Below are 20674 nucleotides of genomic sequence, written 5' to 3'. Positions count from 1 at the left end.
TTTTAAGGTCATGTTCATGTTTTTAAAATAAAAGCTTTAGGATGCCAGAGACCCTGTCCATTGATCTTATTTTGTATTTTTGCCACCTTGCCTCCTTTGAGGCATGATATGTACAGAAGGGCCCTTTCTAAAACTTACTGTCAATTTCTACTTCAGCTTGCCAAGTACTGTGACAACTTACTAAAGAAGTCAGCGAAGGGGATGACTGAGAATGAAGTAGAAGACAAACTCACGAGCTTCATCACTGTTTTCAAGTATATCGATGATAAAGATGTTTTTCAAAAGGTAAGTTATAAATAAGGAAGTTATATTTGTGTTTCAGTCTGCTTTGATTTAGTTTTGAACTTTAAATCATCAGAAAGGAAGTAATCTTTAAAAAAATTTTTTAATGTAGTTCTACGCAAGAATGCTGGCGAAGCGTTTAATTCACGGGTTATCTATGTCTATGGATTCTGAAGAAGCCATGATCAATAAATTAAAGGTAATTTAAACCTGTGATCTAATAATGTCCTAAAAATTATTCCACTAGCACATAAATATATTTATTTGCAGCATTATATGTAGTAACGAAATCTTTCATCAATAGGTGATTGGTTAAAATGTAGAATGTATATTTGTGTGGTAGGATATGCAAATTCTGCATTGAAAGGACAAAATCCCTCTCTATATATTGATATAAAATTATCCACAAGATATAAACAGTGTTAATTTTACAAAAGACTTGTATTACTTATAAATGAATACACCGAAATTATTCTTTTAAGTACAAGTTTGGAGTACAGTTGATTTCCTTTGTAAATATTTCTACATCATTTTAGCTTATGGACTGATGAGATAAGTAGTAGCTGGTTCTTATCCTGTGTTATTCAGTAGTTGATCATTTTCCTATATAGTAGACACAGAATATAATATGTGGTCCTTTTTAAATATATCAATAACTTTTTAAATTTTAAAAATGATGTTAACACAAAGCGTTTTGTATCCCAAGATTAGAGATCCAAATTTTCTGACCTGGTGATGACAGAGTTTTAAATAATTTCAAAGAGGTAGATTTCAATAGACGGCATTAAAAATATGTCTAAATACCCTCCTTTTTAAATTGACTACTGGCTCAAATATTCCCAGTCATCTTTCATGTGTGTTTAATACTATATATAAACCTTAAAAGGTGTCTTACATATAGTGGACATTTTGTAGTGTTGAAATAGGATATATGAATTTATAGAAAAGTTTTTGTTTTAAAGGGAAATTTATTGTTTCATAAATATGTGTTTTCATTTATTCTGCATTTAAACAGAAAAATTTTTTTGAAAGGTTTTGTTTTGAATAGCTGCTTTAGATTATGAATAATATAGGCCTCTGGTGTAAATATACAAGCAGGATGTTTGACTGTAGACCTATCACATCCTTTTAATAATCAATGTGGTTTTTTATTTTTATTTTTAAAAACAACTGTTTCTTTTACAGCAAGCCTGTGGTTATGAGTTTACCAGCAAGCTTCATCGGATGTATACAGATATGAGTGTCAGTGCTGATCTCAACAATAAGTTCAACAATTTTATCAAAAATCAAGACACAGTAATAGATTTGGGAATTAGTTTTCAAATATATGTTCTACAGGTATGACTAACCATTTCAAAAACTCTGATACAAAGGATTAATAATGGATGCCTGATTACATTTCTTTCAGTCAGTGGATGCTATCTTCTAAAGTTACATGTTATATTGATTTGGAATGAAATATGTCATGATAGAAATGTTGATGGGCTTTATCAACATTTTAAGGGAGATTAAAGAAAAAAGGTGTTAGTTGCTTAAATCATTTTAAAAATATTTACTTTTAAGTTAGATATTTATTTGTTTAACTTTTTTCCTCGTAGGCTGGTGCATGGCCTCTTACTCAGGCTCCTTCATCTACATTTGCAATTCCCCAGGAATTGGAAAAAAGTGTACAGATGGTAAGTTTGCAGAAAATATATTAGAAGACCAAAGAAATTTTAATAATTGTCTTCACGTTATATTTAAATATTTTTACAAAGCCTTGAGGGCTCATGTGATATAAAAGTATATTCACAAATTATAGTTAGTCTGCCTTGTAGGAAAAATGTAAATTATTGTGGTTCCTAATATTAAAACTAAAATGCTAAGGCAGTGCCTCGGTTGCTCAGTCAGTTAAATACTAAGTTGGCTAAATGCTAAGGGGTTGCCAGGGTGGCCAAGTCAGACTCTTAATTTTGGCTTAGGTCATGATCTCAAGGTTAGTGAGACTGAGCCCCATGTCTTGCTCTCTCAAGGTAAATAAACTAAAAAAAAAAAACTAAAATGCTAAGTGTGTCATCCAGTTCTTTGTCAAGTGTGTCTCATTTTTATTAAATCTGTTATCTTCTCTTAAGCAGTTTTAAGTTATAGAAATTTTGATATTAGAAGACAGCTTAGAACACAGTACTTAAAATGATCATTTTCTAATTTTTCATTCAGTTTTGGAGCCATTTTTGAGCCTCCACATTTATCCCCTGTGATAGTTATTTTTATTTCTGGACTGTGATTTAGGTAAATATATGGAATGTGAAATAACCTAGAAAAAATGCTTTAAAGTGCAACTGTAAATAAACCTTACAATGCTTACCAAAAAGCTTTTAAAAAGACTGTAGAGACTGTATCTTTACAGCTTTATTGAGCTATAATTCGTATAACATATGTCTTAGCCTGTTCAGGCTGCTGTAACAAAAGACCACAGCCTGGGTGGCTTATAAACAACAGAAATTTATTTCTCACAGTTCTGGACGCTGGAAACCTAAGAACAGGGTGCCGGTGTGATTGGGTGAGGGCCATGTTCAGGCCACAGACTTCTTGTGTCCTCACGTGGTAGAAGGCGCTAAGGAGCTCTGTGAGGTCTCTCTTCTATTAGCACTAATCCTGTTCCTGAGGGTTCCATACTTATGATCCAAGCACCTCCCAGAGGCCTCATCTCCTAATACCATCACATTGGGCAGTAGGATTTTAGCATAGGAATTTGGGAGGGACACAGATGTTCAAACCATAGCACTATACAATTCACCCATTTAACATGTACAATTTCAGTGGTTTTTAGTATATTCGCAGTTGTGCAACCATCACACAATCCATTTTAAAACATTTTTATTACCCCAAAATCGCCCCTCCAAAACCCCCTACCCATTTGTAGTCATTCCTCATTTTTCCTTAACTCCCTTCACCACTCCACTCATCCTGAAGCAGTCTACTTTCTTTCTCTATAGATTTGCCTATTCTGGACATCTCATACAGAGTCATATCATTTGTGACTGACTTCATTCACTCAGCATAATGTCAAGGTTCATCCCATGTTATAACATGTATCAGTAGTTAATTCCTTTTTATTGCCAAATAGTATTCTCTTGTATGCATGTACCACATATGTGTCCATTCATCAGTTGATGGACATTTGGGTGGTTTCCGCCTTTTTAATATATGCATAATGCTGGTGTGAACATTCGTGTACAAGTTTTTTAGTGGACATGTTTTCATTTCTCTTGCAACTAACCCTTTTTGATTTACTAACTCACCAAAAGAGGTTTCTTATTTCTTGACTGATTAGAAGTTTGGGTAACATTTTTTTCTAGAGAAATCTTCATTATTGTTTATAGTCCCTTATTTGGACACTAACTTGAGGTTGTTCATGAACCAGTGGGTTATGCATACGTTATGAAGTTAAAAATGAAAATGGTATTTCATTACACTATTCCCTAGAGATATATGTAATGGATATTTTGAGTCATGTTTTAAAGTAAGTATGTTTTTTGTTTCTTTCAAAATAAGCATTATAAATAAAATAACAGTACAGGCTTTGGAATCATAGTTTTTTATTTTATATTCCTATGCTGCTATTTACTATGTATGCTCTGTGACTTTGGGCACATAACTTTCTAATATTTTAACTGATAAGAGGACTACCTCAGAGTGCTGATACAAAGATAAAATGAGATCATGTAAAGCACTTAGCCTGGTGTATAATAAGTACTCAATAAATGGTAGCTAATATAGAAGAAGTAACAGTTATAGTAGTAATGGTAATAGCAGAGTTAGAGTAGTGTAACCAACCAGGTAGATTTCAAGATACGAGGCATAAGGTAGGCTTTCAAAATAGGAGTTGAACTTAGGGACTTCTTGCATCTTCCTTAGAAAGGCATGGTGGCACGACCATCTTAGAAACTACATGAAGAAAAGCATTCATTTGGGTGGGCATAGTGTGAGCCCAGGTTAGTACGGATTTTCCAAAAAGGATAGATGCAAGCTAGGAGTAGGGGTTGGGTAGCCAGGTAAGGCATTTTGATGTATTTGTGATCTGGCAAGTGGAAGAAAATTAACCTCTCATCTTTGACAGTATTAAAACTTACTTCTTAAGGGCCCAAGTTTTTGAATCACAATTAAGGCAGAAAACAGGTGCTGCCACAAATAGTTTCCTTTTAACTTTATGTTGTTTTTTTTCTCTCCTCTTGAAATAATCATTTTCCAACATCAGGTTTTTAAACCCTTCAGCCTTTATTAATGTATAACTTTTATCAGGTTTCACTTTCCTCACTTATAAACAGCGGTTTTTTTTTTTTCTGACTATTTATGATTCCAAGAATATTGTCCTCTCCATTTGGATTTTTGCTAATTACCAGTAGAGGGAGTTTGTCCTCCTATTTTTTTTCTAGTAAATCCAAGGGTTCAGTTACATAGGAATGAAAATCCATCTGTGTACTTAACAGTGTACATTTTTACATGTAAATAATTCATCTTGCCTTAGTGATATTTTCTATATTTTACATCTTAAAATATGTGGTTATTTCACAAAAAATTTACTTTCATTTTACACATGTGAATCTTAAAACTATGGAAATTAAACTTTAATTAAAAATAATTTATTTTTGGGGTGCCTGGGTGGCTCAGTCAGTTAAGCGTCCGACTTCGGCTCAGGTCATGATCTCGCGATCCGTGAGTTCGAGCCCCGCGTCGGGCTCTGTGCTGACTGCTCAGAGCCTGGAGTCTGTTTCAGATTCTGTGTCTCCCTCTCTCTCTGACCCTCCCCTGTTCATGCTCTGTCTCTCTCTGTCTCAAAAATAAATAAACGTTAAAAAACTAAAACAATAAAAAATAATTTATTTTTGCATATTAGACCATTAAATCTTGTTATATTTCCTTTGTATGTGGTCCATAAATCTGAATAATACTGAAGAAATATAAAGTAATCTGTATTAATTCAGCTATTAGAAGTGAATAGGAATTATTCATTTTTAAGGCCTCTTGAGTTCTAATTAATACCCTCAAACGGCATTTAAAAGATGCTGTCCTAGCCTGTTACTTATTTTAAAATTAGAAGTTGAGGCAAGACATATTTTTTACTACTAAACTTTGGTAACATAATTGTTTAATGATATAATGAAGCAAAGTTTTATAGCTTTTATCTTTGAATACCAGATGAATATTATAATATTTCCATTTGGAACTGAGACTTTTTGTTCTTGATGATTTACAGAAATGAAAATCTTTATAATCAGATTTTAAATTTAAGGTAAAAGAATGTTTTCTGTTGATGTATCTATATCATTATCAATAAAACTTGACTGATAGATCTAGGAGTATAAAGAGGCAAAGCAAGTGCCTTCAGAGCTTGGAATATACATCCTGGAGCTAGTTTTGCACTTAAATAATTTATAAAGAGCATTTTAAAGTTTGATTTTCTTGATTTCAAAATGTTTTATTTTGCTTTTGTCCACAAATTCATTGTAAATTATTCATCATAAAATTATGAGTTATGTAGTAGTAATTGAATTTATTGACACCCCTGGAGATGATTAGTCAAAGCCCGCTTCTAGGATTCTTTGATGACATTATTTTGACTTTTCTCTTTGTCTAGATTAGAACCAAGCAGAAAATCTTAAGTATTTTAGGTGCCAGGCATTTCCTATTTATCATGCTATTGGAGGGAAAGCGTGCTCAACAAGTTTTAGCTTCCCAGGACCAGGCAAACTTGGAATAAACTGCTGAAAAGAATTCACTAATTCTCTTGGCTGACAGCTATAAACTTCTGCTGTAAAGAGTGAAAGTATGCAGCTGGCAGGTCAAACATTGGTGATTGCTTTATTGAAACTTTGTTTTGGGAATAAAAAAGGTTAAGTTTGATATACAGATAAAAGCTTTAGGTGTAACTATTACATGTGGCACATCATGGCTGAAAGTATGTCCATAATTCTGAATTGTGACATGATGCGTTTATTTTTTAGTGTTATAATGAAATTGAGGTTTGTTTTTTTTTACATTTCAGCATTGTTTTCTCACTATAAATTATGTACTGGCTCTTTAAAAGGTACTTTTTGGATTGATGTCCTACAATTATACATTCAGTTCAAGGAAGATGTTTTTTAATTTTCAAAGCCACAATAATAGAATGTTAATTTTTTAATAATAATATCAACAAAAGAAGATACAAAGATGAGTACCTTGAAACTTTGTTTGTATTTGTGTTTGACTGGATGTAAAGTTAAATTGTAGATGTCACCTTATAGGTAACCACAGAAATATTAATCAACCTGTCATTTTAGCAAGAGTATATATGTTGGCAAATAGGAGATTAGAAATGAAGGTATGATTTCCATTTTCATATTGGAAATATATGATGATGTTTTTGGTCTGTAGTTTGTATTTGTAAAGTCCAAATGGCTATCATTCCAAACTCAAGATGAATCATTGACTATGTCATTTCTGAATTTATACAAATAGTCAACTGTACAGGGCTGTGGTTTAGTGGAGAGAATCCTGGACAAAGTTGTAAGTGAAAAGAGCTAGACTAATAATTGTAAGATCTTGGTCAGGGACTTGCCATGGATATGTTTTCTCATCTATACAATGAGTAAGTATACCAGATGGGTTACAATGTCTTTTCTAACATGAACATTTTTTTTACTTTTTCAATGTAGTAATAGCTAGGTAGTTATGTTATAGTAGCTGAAATTAACTTGATTTTTTTCTTTTTCTACAGTTTGAATTATTTTACAGCCAGCATTTTAGTGGAAGGAAACTTACATGGTTACATTATCTCTGTACAGGTAAAATGCATTTAATTATATCTAGTGTAGTGAAATTTACCTGATATAATTATGTTAATAATTTAATGGAAGAGATTTCTTACAGCTTAATGATAGTTTTGTTTTGTTTTATTTTTTTCTAACGATAGTTTTTAACCTCTTTTCCTCTGTTTGCCTTGCTGGTTATCATTAAAGCAACTAATAATGAAGTTCAAGTGCAGCACTTTTTAATAGTATAAGTATAAAATTATGCTGTTTTTATTACTGCTTGGTAAGAAAATGTCTGAATTTTGTAATGGTTTCTTACATTTCTGTAACAAACCACTTTATATAGACAGTAGAAATTTTATTTAGAAACCAAGACTTGACAGGTCAGATACTCTTAAAAAAAACCTATTTTCTCTAAATATGTCAAATGTCCTCAGAAATTTCATTAAACATTATAGGATCATAAGGAGATACAAGCATTTGATTTTTCTTTTTGGTGCTATAGTGAACTGCAATAGTAAATACTTTTTCCAGAGTGTCCCAATTAATTTCCAGTAGTTTTTAATTTTAGAAAAGTCAGAATCTGGTCCTTTGCTTCTTTCTGGAACAGTGGGGTCCACTTATTTGACAGTAGGATTCATAACTGAATGACTGTAGACTGTGTGCAGTTGATCTGAGTTGCCTGAAGATGTTAGCCAAAGCAAACACTCAAAAATTTCTCTACTTTTGCTAAAGCTCTGCTTTGAAAAGTTCATTGAGTCAACTTTCTCTTTCTATAAGAAGGAAAAGGTATCTCTGTTAAGGGTGTAGCTCTTAGAAATGGTATAAGAAAATTTGATCAATCAGGTGCCATAATCTTTATTAGGAAATTCTATTCACTCACTTAAGAAAAATTTATCTTACCATTTATTTGACTAATTTATATTTGGAATATGATGTCTCATTGTTAGTAATACATATTAGTACGTAATCAGTACACGATAAAACATACTTACACAAGTTTAACTTTATTGAACAAGTTGGACATTTACATTTTTTCAGCAGTTTGTGAAATAAATGATTAAAAAAAATTTTTTTTAACGTTAGTTATTTTTGAGAGAGGCTGAGCGTGAGTGGGGGAGGGGCAGAGAGAGAGGGAGACACAGAATCCGAAGCAGGCTCCAGGCTCCAAGCTGTCAGCACAGAGCCCTAAGCAGGACTCAAAACTCACAAACCACGAGATCATGACCTGAGCCGAAGTCAGATGCTTAACTGACTGAGCCACCCAGGCGCCCCAGAAATGATATTTAATAAGTGGCCAATTTGTACTTGACCTTTAATTTTACATTCTGTTATGAATTTTTTCTATTCTCATTTAGTAAATATAATGGGTTTTAAGAAAAAACATGCTCGACCAGTGTTTTAGATAACTAAAAGAACTAATATATCTTAATGTACTTGAATTTAATTTTTTTTTTTAATTTTTTTTTTCAACGTTTTTTATTTATTTTTGGGACAGAGAGAGACAGAGCATGAACGGGGGAGGGGCAGAGAGAGAGGGAGACACAGAATCAGAAACAGGCTCCAGGCTCCGAGCCATCAGCCCAGAGCCTGACGCGGGGCTCGAACTCACGGACCGCGAGATCGTGACCTGGCTGAAGTCGGACGCTTAACTGACTGTGCCACCCAGGCGCCCCGAATTTAATTTATTTTTGATATCCATGAATATCTGTCTTGGGGAGTTTAAACTCTCTTTGTTTTTCTCATTACCTCAGCAGTAATCAACCTCCTAAAGTATTTTAATGAGGGGCTCACTTTTTTGGTGTTCAGCAACTTAATTGTAATAGAAATAAAGAAAAAAAACGACATAGTTTTTGCTCTTGGAATTTGACCTGAAAACTGTTACTGATGACACCTAGGTAGGAAAGAGAACAACATTCCTTTTCTGTTTTTGAACATACAGAATTCCAAAGCTGGTCCATGATAACCAGATTTTTGGAGCTCATTTGTTTGTTTTTGTCTTGTTTCAATGTTGTGTATATGTGTCTTCATTAGAGTCAAATAGTTTATTCCTTGGAAAAGATATTGTTAACCTTGTAAATTCGTTTTTGTTTTGAATCACTGAAAGCACTGAAAATACCTGTGATCTATTAGTGAAACCATTGGGTAAAATTTTATTTTGGTTTTGTTTCTCATTTATTCATTTACTCATTAGCAAAAGTTGTCAAACACCATCTGTCTTTAAGATGCTTGTTCTGTGGTTCCCACATTTGTCATAAGGTTCCAGGGCTCCTTTAAAACATTGGCTCTCATTCTAGACTAAGAGTTTTGTTTCTTGAGAACCCCTATTACTCATACCTTTACATATAATCAAAATTATTCTTTCCTAATCCATTTGTACATTATTCCAGGTATTATTTGTATTGTAATCCAAGAGTCTTTACAAATGGTTGGAGATGGGGTATAAAGTGATATTTGGAGAAACTTAGAATCAGGAGATGTCAGGTTATTAGCCTATTAAGTCTATAACCTTGAGCAAATTACTTAACTTCTCTGAGCCTATTGCCTCATCTTTCACTTTGAAAAATTCATTTATAACCCAGAGAACATCTTTGTCCCAAGTACTTCTGTATGCCAAGTACAGATAAAATACAGAGCCTCAGCCCTCAAAAAGCTCACATCTAATGGGAGGATAGACAAGTAAATAATTATGGTAAATGTTTTGAATGTTGTAATAGGTGAGCCCAGGGTTTTAGTTTCCCATAAATTGGTGGTAGCAAATAGCTCCTGGTGAAGGAAACCTTCTGAGTAAATAACATCTAAACTTGGTTTTCAAGGATGAATAGGACTTAGCCAAGATAGGCAAAGAAGAATGTTGAGAGCATATTACCAACAGAGGTAAGAATTTTAAGAAGTAAGCAATCTATGCTATCAGATGTGACAGAGATACTGAATGAGAGAAAGATAAAAATTCCATTGGATTTATGACTAGGACATTGGGTAGAATTATTCTGAGAGAACAACTGGATGAAGAAATGACAAATACAGAACCTGGAAACTTACACTGGATATAAATAAATTTTATTTATGGCATATCAAGATTTTATAGGAATCCCAAGTCAGCTGCTGAGAGATAAGTTGAGAAATAAATTCAAGGGAAGTAACACTTCATTGGTTAATACATAGCTATGTAGATAATACATAAATAATACATATAATTAGATTATATAAGCAATTAATGAACTATTAGTCATATAAGTATTGATTATTTGCCAAAATCTAATCTGGCAAATTTGCCAAAATCAAAATCCCACCATATTGCACATACCTTAAAAGGTAATGATCCTATCCTTGACTGAATTCTCTTTCATTATTGATTTCAAATACTTTGACAGTTAAAATTGTGAGGGATTTTAATATTACCTAATGTCCAGTCCATATTTAGGTTTCCTTGGTTGTCCCCAAAGAGACCTTAATGCCTGTTTTAATGTAATCAGAGGTCACTGATTGCATTTGGTTATTGTGTCTTCCTACTTCCTTTCCCTACCACCTCTTCCTTAACCCCCTTTACCCCTCTTGACATACTTTTTTGAAAAGACCAGACAGTGTTTTGGATTTGTCACATTATTGTAGATGTATTTGATTTGTTTTCTATTCCCTATACTTTCTGTAAATTAGTATTTCTGAAATTAGGTTCAAAAGTTTGATTCTATTCAAATTATACTGTCGGCAAGAATACTTCTTAGGCAGCTCTATATACTTCATAATGTACCAGAAGGCATATAATATCAGGTTATCCCACTATTAGAGACTCTAATGTTGGACACCTGGTTAAGGTGGTGACCACCAGATAGCTTCATTGTAAAGATACTCTTTTCCCTTTTCAATTAACAGGTGATCTGAGGGGAGATACCTAGGTCCCATATGAATACCCTTTTTCAGGAACAGCTCTATCTAATGGTTTTGGCACCCACGGATGATCATGGCTTGAATCAGTTATTTCATTACTGATTGCAAATTGGCGATACTCTATCACTCATTCAGCATTTAGTAGCTGACATTCTTCTGTAAAGAAAAGCTTTCCCTTAGGGACTAAGGAGCCGACAGGTAATGGGAAAGTAACTTGGATGAAACTATTAAGAGAGTTCTGCCCACTTGTTAACTTCCTGTAGTTGTAAATACCTCTTGAGTTATGGTTGGCTTATTTTTTCAAAGTTTGTGTGTATCAGAATGTTTTGTTCTAGTTTGAAGTTTCATCAAGTTTGCCAGCCTGTTCTGTAGGTAAAATGACCTCGTTTGTATCTTCTGTTTCTGTTTATGGCAGTAACTAAATGAATCGTCCAAATTTGGGATTTCCTACCCTGCCCCACATATTCCCTCTATGCTTTTCCCATTTTTTTTTCTTCTGTGAGCTAATGAGTACTGTGGTGCTTTTCAGTGGTACTGAAAAGGTGGCAAGAGGCCCATGTGCCCCTAATGCTGACAACTAAAAAATAGCAGGGGAAAAAAAAAAGTATTACAAAACTAGTTTTCCTCTTATTAAATGTTGCAGAATGAACTTAATAATAAATGCTACATTGACCCTTTATTTACATTGACCCTTTCCTTGCATTGTCTCTTAATGTTCCTTGGGTTCTGGTGGTGATGAAAGACTGTGGCAGGTGATGCATTCTGTGTCCAAACCCATGGCACATTGGTGTGGCAGGAGATGCATTCTGTGTCCAAACCCATGGCAGCGTGTTATAGCATCCATAAAGTGTCGCCTGAGGTCCCACTTCATCATCTGCATGTTTGATGCATTGCTTCGTACTTGTTTCTGACATATGATTGAAACAGTCATTACACAAATTATGTACAGTTTATGTGATATCTTGCTTCTCACCATATTTCCCAAACTGAAATGTTGAGGTGAGAGTCCTTAAAGTATTTTTGGTACTGATTGTTGGCAGGACACTCCTAATGTTAACTTTTTACTTAAACTCTGTTAAGCCCTCCTTTCATGAAAATTCAGAGATAAGGCATATTTTTCTTTAGGGTTTCTAAATAATTATCTGAATAACAGTTATTTTTGAAATAGGTTGAAGCACAATAAAAATTGGAATAGGCATCTGCATGATAATCAGTGGCAAATTGACTTGATATCCTTTAAATTTTTTAATTACATAATGAATAAATAAGCACAACATCTTGATCAGAGATCCTAATTACCACTCACAGGGAGAATGTAGCCTCTGGGGTAAGTTCATGTGAAATATAGCCTCTTTGAGTATAATGTAGAGCTTTAAAACCAGATCTTGTAATGGTTTAGTTTATAATCCATTAATAGTCGAATAATTCAGGGTGTGTAAGAGACAGAGAGAAATACAGCCACTAAACCACAGCTTTATGCTTTATGTCCTAAAGGAAATTGTTGGTTGACCTGCGTTAACTTTACATGTTATAGAGTGCATACATGTTTGTCATACAGTTTATTATAAACTTTTCAGTGCACTGCCTCCCTGGGGTGTTGCAGAACTTCAGTGAGCCTAAACCCGCTGTATCCTTTATAGCTTTCCAGAGTAGTGTAGTATCTAGAACTTGTTTATTCTATCAACTATTTCATCAAAATAATGTATCTTTTTGTCTCTTCTCCCATTTGTTTGCCCCTAGAAAGTTACTGAGAAGAAAAATGTTTGTTTATGAGACAAAATAGCATTGTTAAATTTTGGCAGAAACTGGAGGTTAGAGCCACAGGAGAAGCATCTCCCGTGTGCTTGTAGACCTCCCTGTGTGCTTGAACCTTGCCAGATAGACACCCCTGAGGCAGTTACTGGTAGCAGGCTGTCATTCTCTCCTTTTGTCCATTTCTCCTCCTACCCTCACCTCCTCTTACTGCTTTTTTTCATGCCTAAGTCTTAGCTTTCCTATTAACTTTTAGAGACATTGTTACTTACTGGTAGAGGTATTTTAGTTTAATTGTGATTTATACTGCCTACTCAAAACTAACAGTCCTCCCTCCACCCCCCAAACAAACAAAATGATTACATTGCTGGCAAGAATGGCTTTATAACAATTTAATAAGTCCTTGGCTCATTCTTTCAGGAGAAAGTAGCTGAAATAAACAATTACTCAAGTAATTTTGAAATGTTTCTTTGATGATAAGTTTATTGTCACAATTTTGTTTTAATTGTAGGTGAAGTTAAAATGAACTATTTGGGCAAACCATATGTAGCCATGGTTACAACATACCAAATGGCAGTTCTTCTTGCCTTTAACAACAGTGAAACTGTCAGCTATAAAGAGCTTCAAGACAGCACTCAAATGAATGAAAAGGAACTGACAAAAACAATCAAATCATTACTTGATGTGAAAATGATTAACCATGATTCAGAAAAGGTATGGGGAATTTAAGCATTATAAACATTACAGCTTTTTCATGAGATGTTTGCAGTTTTTCAAGTAAGGTTATAATTGGCAATGTCCCTTGTACTTTGGAACACACTTGAGTGCGGAGCCAGCTGCATTACTGTAGGCTCCTTACAGCTGTGAGCTTGTGCAGTCACAGAGAAGTTGGTGACTGTGTGCCCTTTACAGTTTGATTTTGTTTGTCCTATACTGTGACAGTTTCCTGAAAATTGTGTAAGAATTGCCACTGAGTAGATTCTGGTTAATTGAGGTTAAAAACAGTAGCATATTGTAAATCTTTGTTTTTTGTTCCATGTGTTTAGTTGATATTTAATTACATGATTCTGTAATAGGAAATGACCATCTATTGATGTTTATTTGTGTGCATATTTAGTTTGTGTAACCATCCCAAATGCTCTCAATCTCCTGTTCCCTCATTCCAGGACTCAACTAATAACCACCATATATTTGTAATATCTGTCACAAGAAGAGCAAGCCAGCAATCTACTTCTTTTCTTTGTAGCTTTTTTTCCTAATAACAAGTTTTTGTTGTTGTTACAGTATATTTTAGACACTTAAATCGTTGTTTAAGAAGCAGATATGAGTTAAGTGTCCTATTTCAAATTGTGCCTATAAGAAAAAATTCTCATAAATTGTGTTTCATTTTTGTTTTGGTGAAGTTAATAGCCTACAGTTTCTCTCATCAGTTCATTTAATCCGATGATATTTTGTAGCCTATCATTGAGCAGCTTTAAATAGCATGTATTCTGAAAGTCAAATAAAGCTTTTCTTAATACTGAGAAATGATTAATTTTTCTGACTTCAGAATCTTAACAAAATATTAACTTCTTAATATTAAGATTTTAATTAATGCAATTAGTTATAATTTAAGCATGAATTTTTAAACTTAAAACTTAAAATTTGAAGTGTAAATTTTTAGCTAAATTAAGTGCTTAAGAAGTTGTATAGTTTTCTAAAATGTATTATTTTTGCTGCCCAGGAGTGTTCAAAATAAATACAGATTGCTTATTCGCACATTAAATTTTAATTATGAATGCCATTCCTTAGCAGAACTTCTTAGGTTATTATTGAAGATGGTTCATTTGCCAAGTGCTTTTTGATCCCGCTGATGGAGAAAACTCACTATAGGACATGAGTGGCTTTCTTAAGCCTGATAGAGAAGTTGTGATTATAAAAATTGGTTTGACAACTTTCACTTGAGAACAGGCCACTTGCTTCTGGCAGAGTGAATAAAACATGAATTGGAGGGTAAACTTCATCAGAACCACGCCAGAGTCACGTGTGCCACGGGAAACCAGTTGCTTCTGTAGTCCAGTTATTTATCATCGATATTTTGTTACTGCAGCACAAGACCATTGGTTGCTCACTTTTTCAAAATGGGGTGACAGTAGGTCATAAAAATTAAAATGTTAAATTCTGTTTAAGCCAATGAGCTTTGACCCTTTATCTAGTGGTAATATACATAATAGTTGGGCCATAAAATAGCTTATTTCTAAATGTTAAACAGATTAAAATTCAAGTGTAAAACTAGAAAAGAATTGTTTTTTGCTTTCTTTGACAGAAGACAGTTACTTTTCTCTTAAATAATCTTTGTAATGTAAAATGATGAGAGTTGAGTCTTCTTTGCTTGGCCATTTCATTTTAAGGCATATTATTTGCAGCAACTCCTATTTAATGATTTTAATTTTGATAAGTATGAATGAATTATTTTTAATTATAGGAAGACATTGATGCAGAATCTTCATTTTCATTAAATATGAACTTTAGCAGTAAAAGAACAAAATTTAAAATTACTACATCGATGCAGAAAGACACCCCACAGGTAAGTGCTTTTTAATGTTGTTTCTCTTGGAAATATTTAAGCATTGGACTTCACAAGTGTAACTGAGAGAATGCAAAACTTTGCACATCAAAAGTAATAATTTGATGCATTTTTTTTCTGGTTTATTCTCTGCATTTACTAACCTTACAAACAAACAAACCCGCTGCCAGTATCTTAGATTATAAAAATAGTAATATAATGGGTATTTAAGGAAAAGGGTATTGTAGTATTGTCACATTTGCTTTTAGACAAAATGTGGAGCATTGCTTTGCATTCTTCACAAAAATTCCTACCTTGACTAGTGATATAATCTCTCACATTTTTCATTTGTAAAATAAAGAAAAGCTTTATAACCTATTTCTTTCAAAGAGAAGTTGAAAATGTTTCTAACTTTACATCCTGCCCCATGTCCAGTTAAAAGATAGGATGTCGGGCCCTCTCCAAGAACTTATTCCCCCATGGGAGACAGATGTTAGTTAATTATGACTAAATTTCAACACAAAAATGTTTGAGATCTCATTTTTCTCTAGGCTATTGAATAATAATTTATAATATGTGGGTTGTATTTTGTCTTTTAAAAGCTGTTATGAGAGCCCTATTAATGTGGCATTGCCTGCTTCTATGCCTCACTCTACTGTGTTTCCTTGAGCTGTGTGGAGATAGGCCCTTTGTGGCTCATCCTTCCCTGCTTCTCTGCTTGAGCCAAATAGAATCTTTCACAGCTCTTCTCCTTGAGGCCTGATCCAGTATGCACAGTTACTAAAGCATCTAAAAGCATATATGTGGTATATAGTCTGTACTCCCCGACAGGACAGAAATTTGAAAATTATTGAAAATCTGAAAATCATTTAAATTCTCCTTTATTGCTTATTTACATTAAATACATTTTACAGTAGTGTTAATTTTTTTAATAACCTTCCAACTTTAACCCAAGAAATTATAAATAACTCACTGTAGATATTCCTTTGGTAATGGTTATGTGGTAATGGGCACGTGTTAACTACATAATTTGATGCTCAGTATTGATTGGAAATTTATTTAAACTCATTGATAGAATGAATTATGAAAAGTTCAGTGACTAGTGTCTCATTTGCTCTTTTTTCCCCCCTGTGAAACAGGAAATGGAGCAGACTAGAAGTGCTGTAGATGAGGACCGGAAAATGTATCTCCAAGCTGCTATAGTTCGTATCATGAAAGCACGAAAAGTACTTCGGCATAATGCCCTTATTCAAGAGGTAAAAGGCAGGGAAGTCCTCAAGGCTTTTTGGGGCAAAGGGTATTATCAATGTATGGATTAGGAATGTTTCTTTGTAAACATGATACAGAAATAATATGATTCCCAAATAGCATAAAGAAATGTCTCATTACTTAATGAGAACAGTACTCACTTATAATTTCAGTATTAAGTTCAGATTTCCCTTGGCTTAGATTTAGAGAGCTAAGTTCACCAGTATATTGAGCCTCCTGTCCAGTTATTGAAGGAAATTGACTGTATCAAGTATTCATTCATTCCATAAATATAGGAGTGTCTACCATGTGATAGAGGGTTATGCACATCATTAGGGATGTGGTGCAGAGCAACACAAGATATGGTTCCTGACCATCTAATAGGGAAGAAATACATGACTGAAGTAGTATGCAAGCAAAAAATATAAAATTCCATTAACATGCACTGAGAAAGAGATACAGTACTGTGAGAATGTACACGGAAGCATTGACTTAGGGGATTTGGGGGGAAGGTTTCTGGAGAAAGTGTTAGTTCAGCAAGGACTTGAAAGTTTGGCAAGGGTGAAATGGAAGTTGGAGCATGTGTACATGTATTTAGATAGATTAGTGAATAGTTTAATTTTGTTATGTGTGAAAATTATTAGATTTTGCTATATCTGTGTTTTGCATTTTAATTCCTTCACAACATAAACATTAGGCTTTTCCCCTATTTTACATAAAAATTTTATGTCATCAAAATTGATTTAAATTGTTCCCTCTCCCCTTGTGTAATGCCCTCTGAGCTAAAACAGTTTAATACTGTTCATGGCATTCACTTGTTTGATGTATCATACCCATGCATTTAGGATGATTTTATTCAGTTTAATTAATATAATTTCATAATTACTTTAAGCATACTTTTCCCATATGGATTAGGTCTATTTGATGGAACCTCACTCAATGCATTGGAAGCATGTCATATCCGATTAGTTAGTAATGATTTATAACTGACTGATTAGCAGTAGTTTGACACATCAATGTCTCTCTCCAACAGGTGATTAGCCAGTCAAGAGCTAGGTTTAATCCTAGTATCAGCATGATTAAGAAGTGTATTGAAGTTCTGATAGACAAACAGTACATCGAACGCAGCCAAGCGTCAGCAGATGAATACAGTTACGTAGCGTGATGTCGCTCTCCTCTAGTGTGGGTGTGAGAAGATCATTGCCATCACCATTTGGTGTGTTCCTGTGGGAAAAAGCAGGCCTGTGCCTCCATAATTTGGTCATTTGGCAGCCCCTGTTTTTCTGCTGTTTACAACATCACCAGTGCCACGTCATGAGCGTCAGAGAAAATGCCTAGAGATATTTCAAGCTCATGTCATTATGACATTTCTTAAAACTTTATTAAAAGAATGAGTGAAGTATTGCTGAAATGTGGAAATTTGGTTGGGTACCATGCTTTTTCTCCCCTTCACGTTTGCAGTTGATGTGTTTTTTGTTTTTTTTTTTAATGTATCTTAAAGGACATAAAATAAAAAACTTAAATATTGTAATATGACAGATAACCTAATAATTGTATCTACATTAAAATGACAAACATGATATTGCTGCTTGTCAAATAAAAAAAATAAAGAAATAGAATGCCTTTTTTATGTGGATGGAGCATCACACATAATAGTATAAATATAAATGTTCATGAGTCATCAAAGCAGCTAATGAAGCTTTAGTTGCATTTTTATCTGAATGGTTTAACTCGCTTTTACTCCTACTTAAGTCCTACATGAAAAATGTCTAGATTATTGTTCTTGAATGCATAAAAATGCATTCAACATAAAGAATGTTTTATTTTTATGGACTGGAACTACATTGGATATGAGCATTTTGAATGTTGAGGATTTAATTCTATCAAGAGTTTCTGGTGATATGCTTACACCGCAGAAATAAAGGATGAGGAGAATATGTGGTGGCCTCAAGTCTGGATAGAAAGTGTTTCTCATCCAGAAGTTGTCTTTTATTTTCATAATACATTAATTCTAATGTAGACAGATACCCAGCTGTCTTACCTCTCCTTCTACCTTTCTCTGAGTTATAGGAGATCCTGTGATACCAGTGTATTCCTTCCATTCTCTTACCTGTGTATTACCCTTACACCCCTATACATTTTGATACTAAATTCACTCTCATAAGTCACAGGTGTGCTTAGCAATGTGTAACCTAAATACCTTTGTTTTTGTCTGTATGGTGCATTACACCGGATGCCACTTATTATAGACATGAAATTCCACTATTTTGTTTATTATATATGTTAACAACAGTATTAGACTACTCCAGTCTATTATATTTATTACCCATCTATAAGCTGGAATATTTTAAAGGGTATCCCATGTGAATCATTTTACTTACAGTACTTTAGTTTGTATCTCTGACAGATAAGATCTTTTTTAAAAACAACAAAAACACAACTTTAATGACATTATTACACCTAACAAAAAATAATTACTTAATATCATCTAATATGTGGTCTTGTTGCAAAAATGGCTTCTGCAGTTGGTTTGTTCGATTGCACTTTTTCTGACTCATGTCTCTTTAAGTGTTGGAAAAATCTAAGCTTATAACGACTTACTTATAAACTGTATCTCTCATTTTACCTTTCTTTCTAGAGAGGAAGTAATGGCAAACCATACAATATTGTACATTCACTGTCAAAAAACAAACCTTGTTTTGATGACTTGTTGATAAAGTTTCCAAATTGACTCCTTTTTTCTTAAATATTTATAAATGTTAAATTAAGTCTTGGTATCTAAATTGTCAAGAAAATATATTATATTGAAAAATGGACAAAATACTTGTGCTGAGGTCTACAGAAGTGACTGCCAAGAGTTTTCTTCACATCTTTTTCTCATTTTACCAGAAAGGAAACATTAAAGATATACTCACGCATGAGGAGGAAGAGGCCAGATACACTTAACCAAGTCACCATCCAAGAGGGAGCAGCGTTTAGAATGAATTCTAGCACAGACCTTCTGCTGAGGAGAATGAAGGGAAGGCTGCAGTCTTGTCAAGTTAGGTCAGGCACTTGAAATCATTACGAGCCTAGCACACAGCCCAGAGCACTAACCTGACAGGCCCTGTGTACGGTACCTAGTGCTTGTGGGCAGAGGAGGTCAAAGCTACAAAAGGGGAAGAAGCGGAAGGAGAGGAAAGGGTTCTCTGTGCTTTATCTTGGAAAACAAAAATAATGTGAGCAAAACTTTCAGAAGTTCTTAAAAAATTATTATTAATACTGAGGTAGTTAATGTGTGAGTCAGTGATACATTTTCCAGCCAGACAGCATGCTGCTTTTGTTCACGTTCTGTCCTTCTCTTTGAAACCAGATTATTTTAATTGCTGCTGTAGTTTTATTCTAGGGGTTTAGTCTAAGATTTTATGACCGTTTGCTTTAATATAAACAAAGATATACTCTGGGGTTTGTGCTTTGCTTTATTTATAACGTACTACCTTTATAGGATTTTATAACCTGTATATGCTACAATGCTATAAAGTTCTGTTAATTTTTTTAACTTTTATTGAGTACAGACTGTGACTGGTGCTTCCTCATATGTTATTTTGTTTGACCTTCCGATAATCCTGTTAACCAGGCAATGCTCCTCTCTCATAGAAGAGGAAACCAAATGAAGAGTTTTCCAGGAGTCATTGTCAGGGACCGCAGAACCTGAATTTAAATCCTAGTCAAAATTGTGGACCTAATAAATACAGTCTCTCTCTTTCTCTTTCTCTCTCTCTCACTCTATATATAAAATAGCCTGTAAGATAGAAGTAACTTCATTTTATACATAAAGAATAGTTTTTCCTGACTTTTCAGAGCAAAAATTTGTTTCTAGGTGATTTGTGAGAATAAACACTTCATATTTGGGATGCCTGGGTGGCTCAGTCAGTTGAGTGTCTGACTTCAGCTCAGGGCATGATCTCACAAGTTTGAGCCCCGCGTCAGGCTCTGTGCTGACAGCTCAGAGCCTGGAGCCTGCTTTGGATTCTGTGTCTCTCTCTCTTTCTCTGCCCTCCCCCACTCAAAAATAAATAAACATTAAAAAAACTTTTTTTAAACACTTCATATTTCAGTTTCTTAAGATATTTAAGATATAAATATACATGTTAAGCAACTTTGCTCATAGCTGGTTCATGGCGGAAGGTACTTGTGAATTTAATAT

At 33.9% G+C, this 20674-nt stretch overlaps 1 protein-coding gene across 11 annotated transcripts in view; it reads left to right on the top strand.

Annotated features, from left to right (window-relative positions):
• Nucleotides 1–20425, top strand: part of CUL2 (cullin 2) — a 157560-nt gene extending 137135 nt beyond the window's left edge. For all 11 annotated transcript variants that reach the window (XM_042991425.1, XM_042991435.1, XM_042991432.1 and 8 more), the window contains 9 exons: nucleotides 157–285; nucleotides 395–481; nucleotides 1468–1620; nucleotides 1881–1958; nucleotides 7022–7088; nucleotides 13207–13409; nucleotides 15160–15261; nucleotides 16380–16496; nucleotides 17522–20425. In XM_042991425.1, the coding sequence (XP_042847359.1) occupies nucleotides 157–285; nucleotides 395–481; nucleotides 1468–1620; nucleotides 1881–1958; nucleotides 7022–7088; nucleotides 13207–13409; nucleotides 15160–15261; nucleotides 16380–16496; nucleotides 17522–17653 (1068 nt within the window). In that variant the 3' untranslated portion in view covers nucleotides 17654–20425. The remainder of the gene's footprint in view (nucleotides 1–156; nucleotides 286–394; nucleotides 482–1467; nucleotides 1621–1880; nucleotides 1959–7021; nucleotides 7089–13206; nucleotides 13410–15159; nucleotides 15262–16379; nucleotides 16497–17521) is intronic.
• Nucleotides 20426–20674: the final 249 nt, after the last annotated feature.

This window comes from Panthera tigris, chromosome B4, assembly GCF_018350195.1.
Source record: "Panthera tigris isolate Pti1 chromosome B4, P.tigris_Pti1_mat1.1, whole genome shotgun sequence".
In the NCBI taxonomy this organism is placed as follows: domain Eukaryota; kingdom Metazoa; phylum Chordata; class Mammalia; order Carnivora; family Felidae; genus Panthera; species Panthera tigris.
This window is presented reverse-complemented; position numbering and strand designations above follow the sequence as displayed.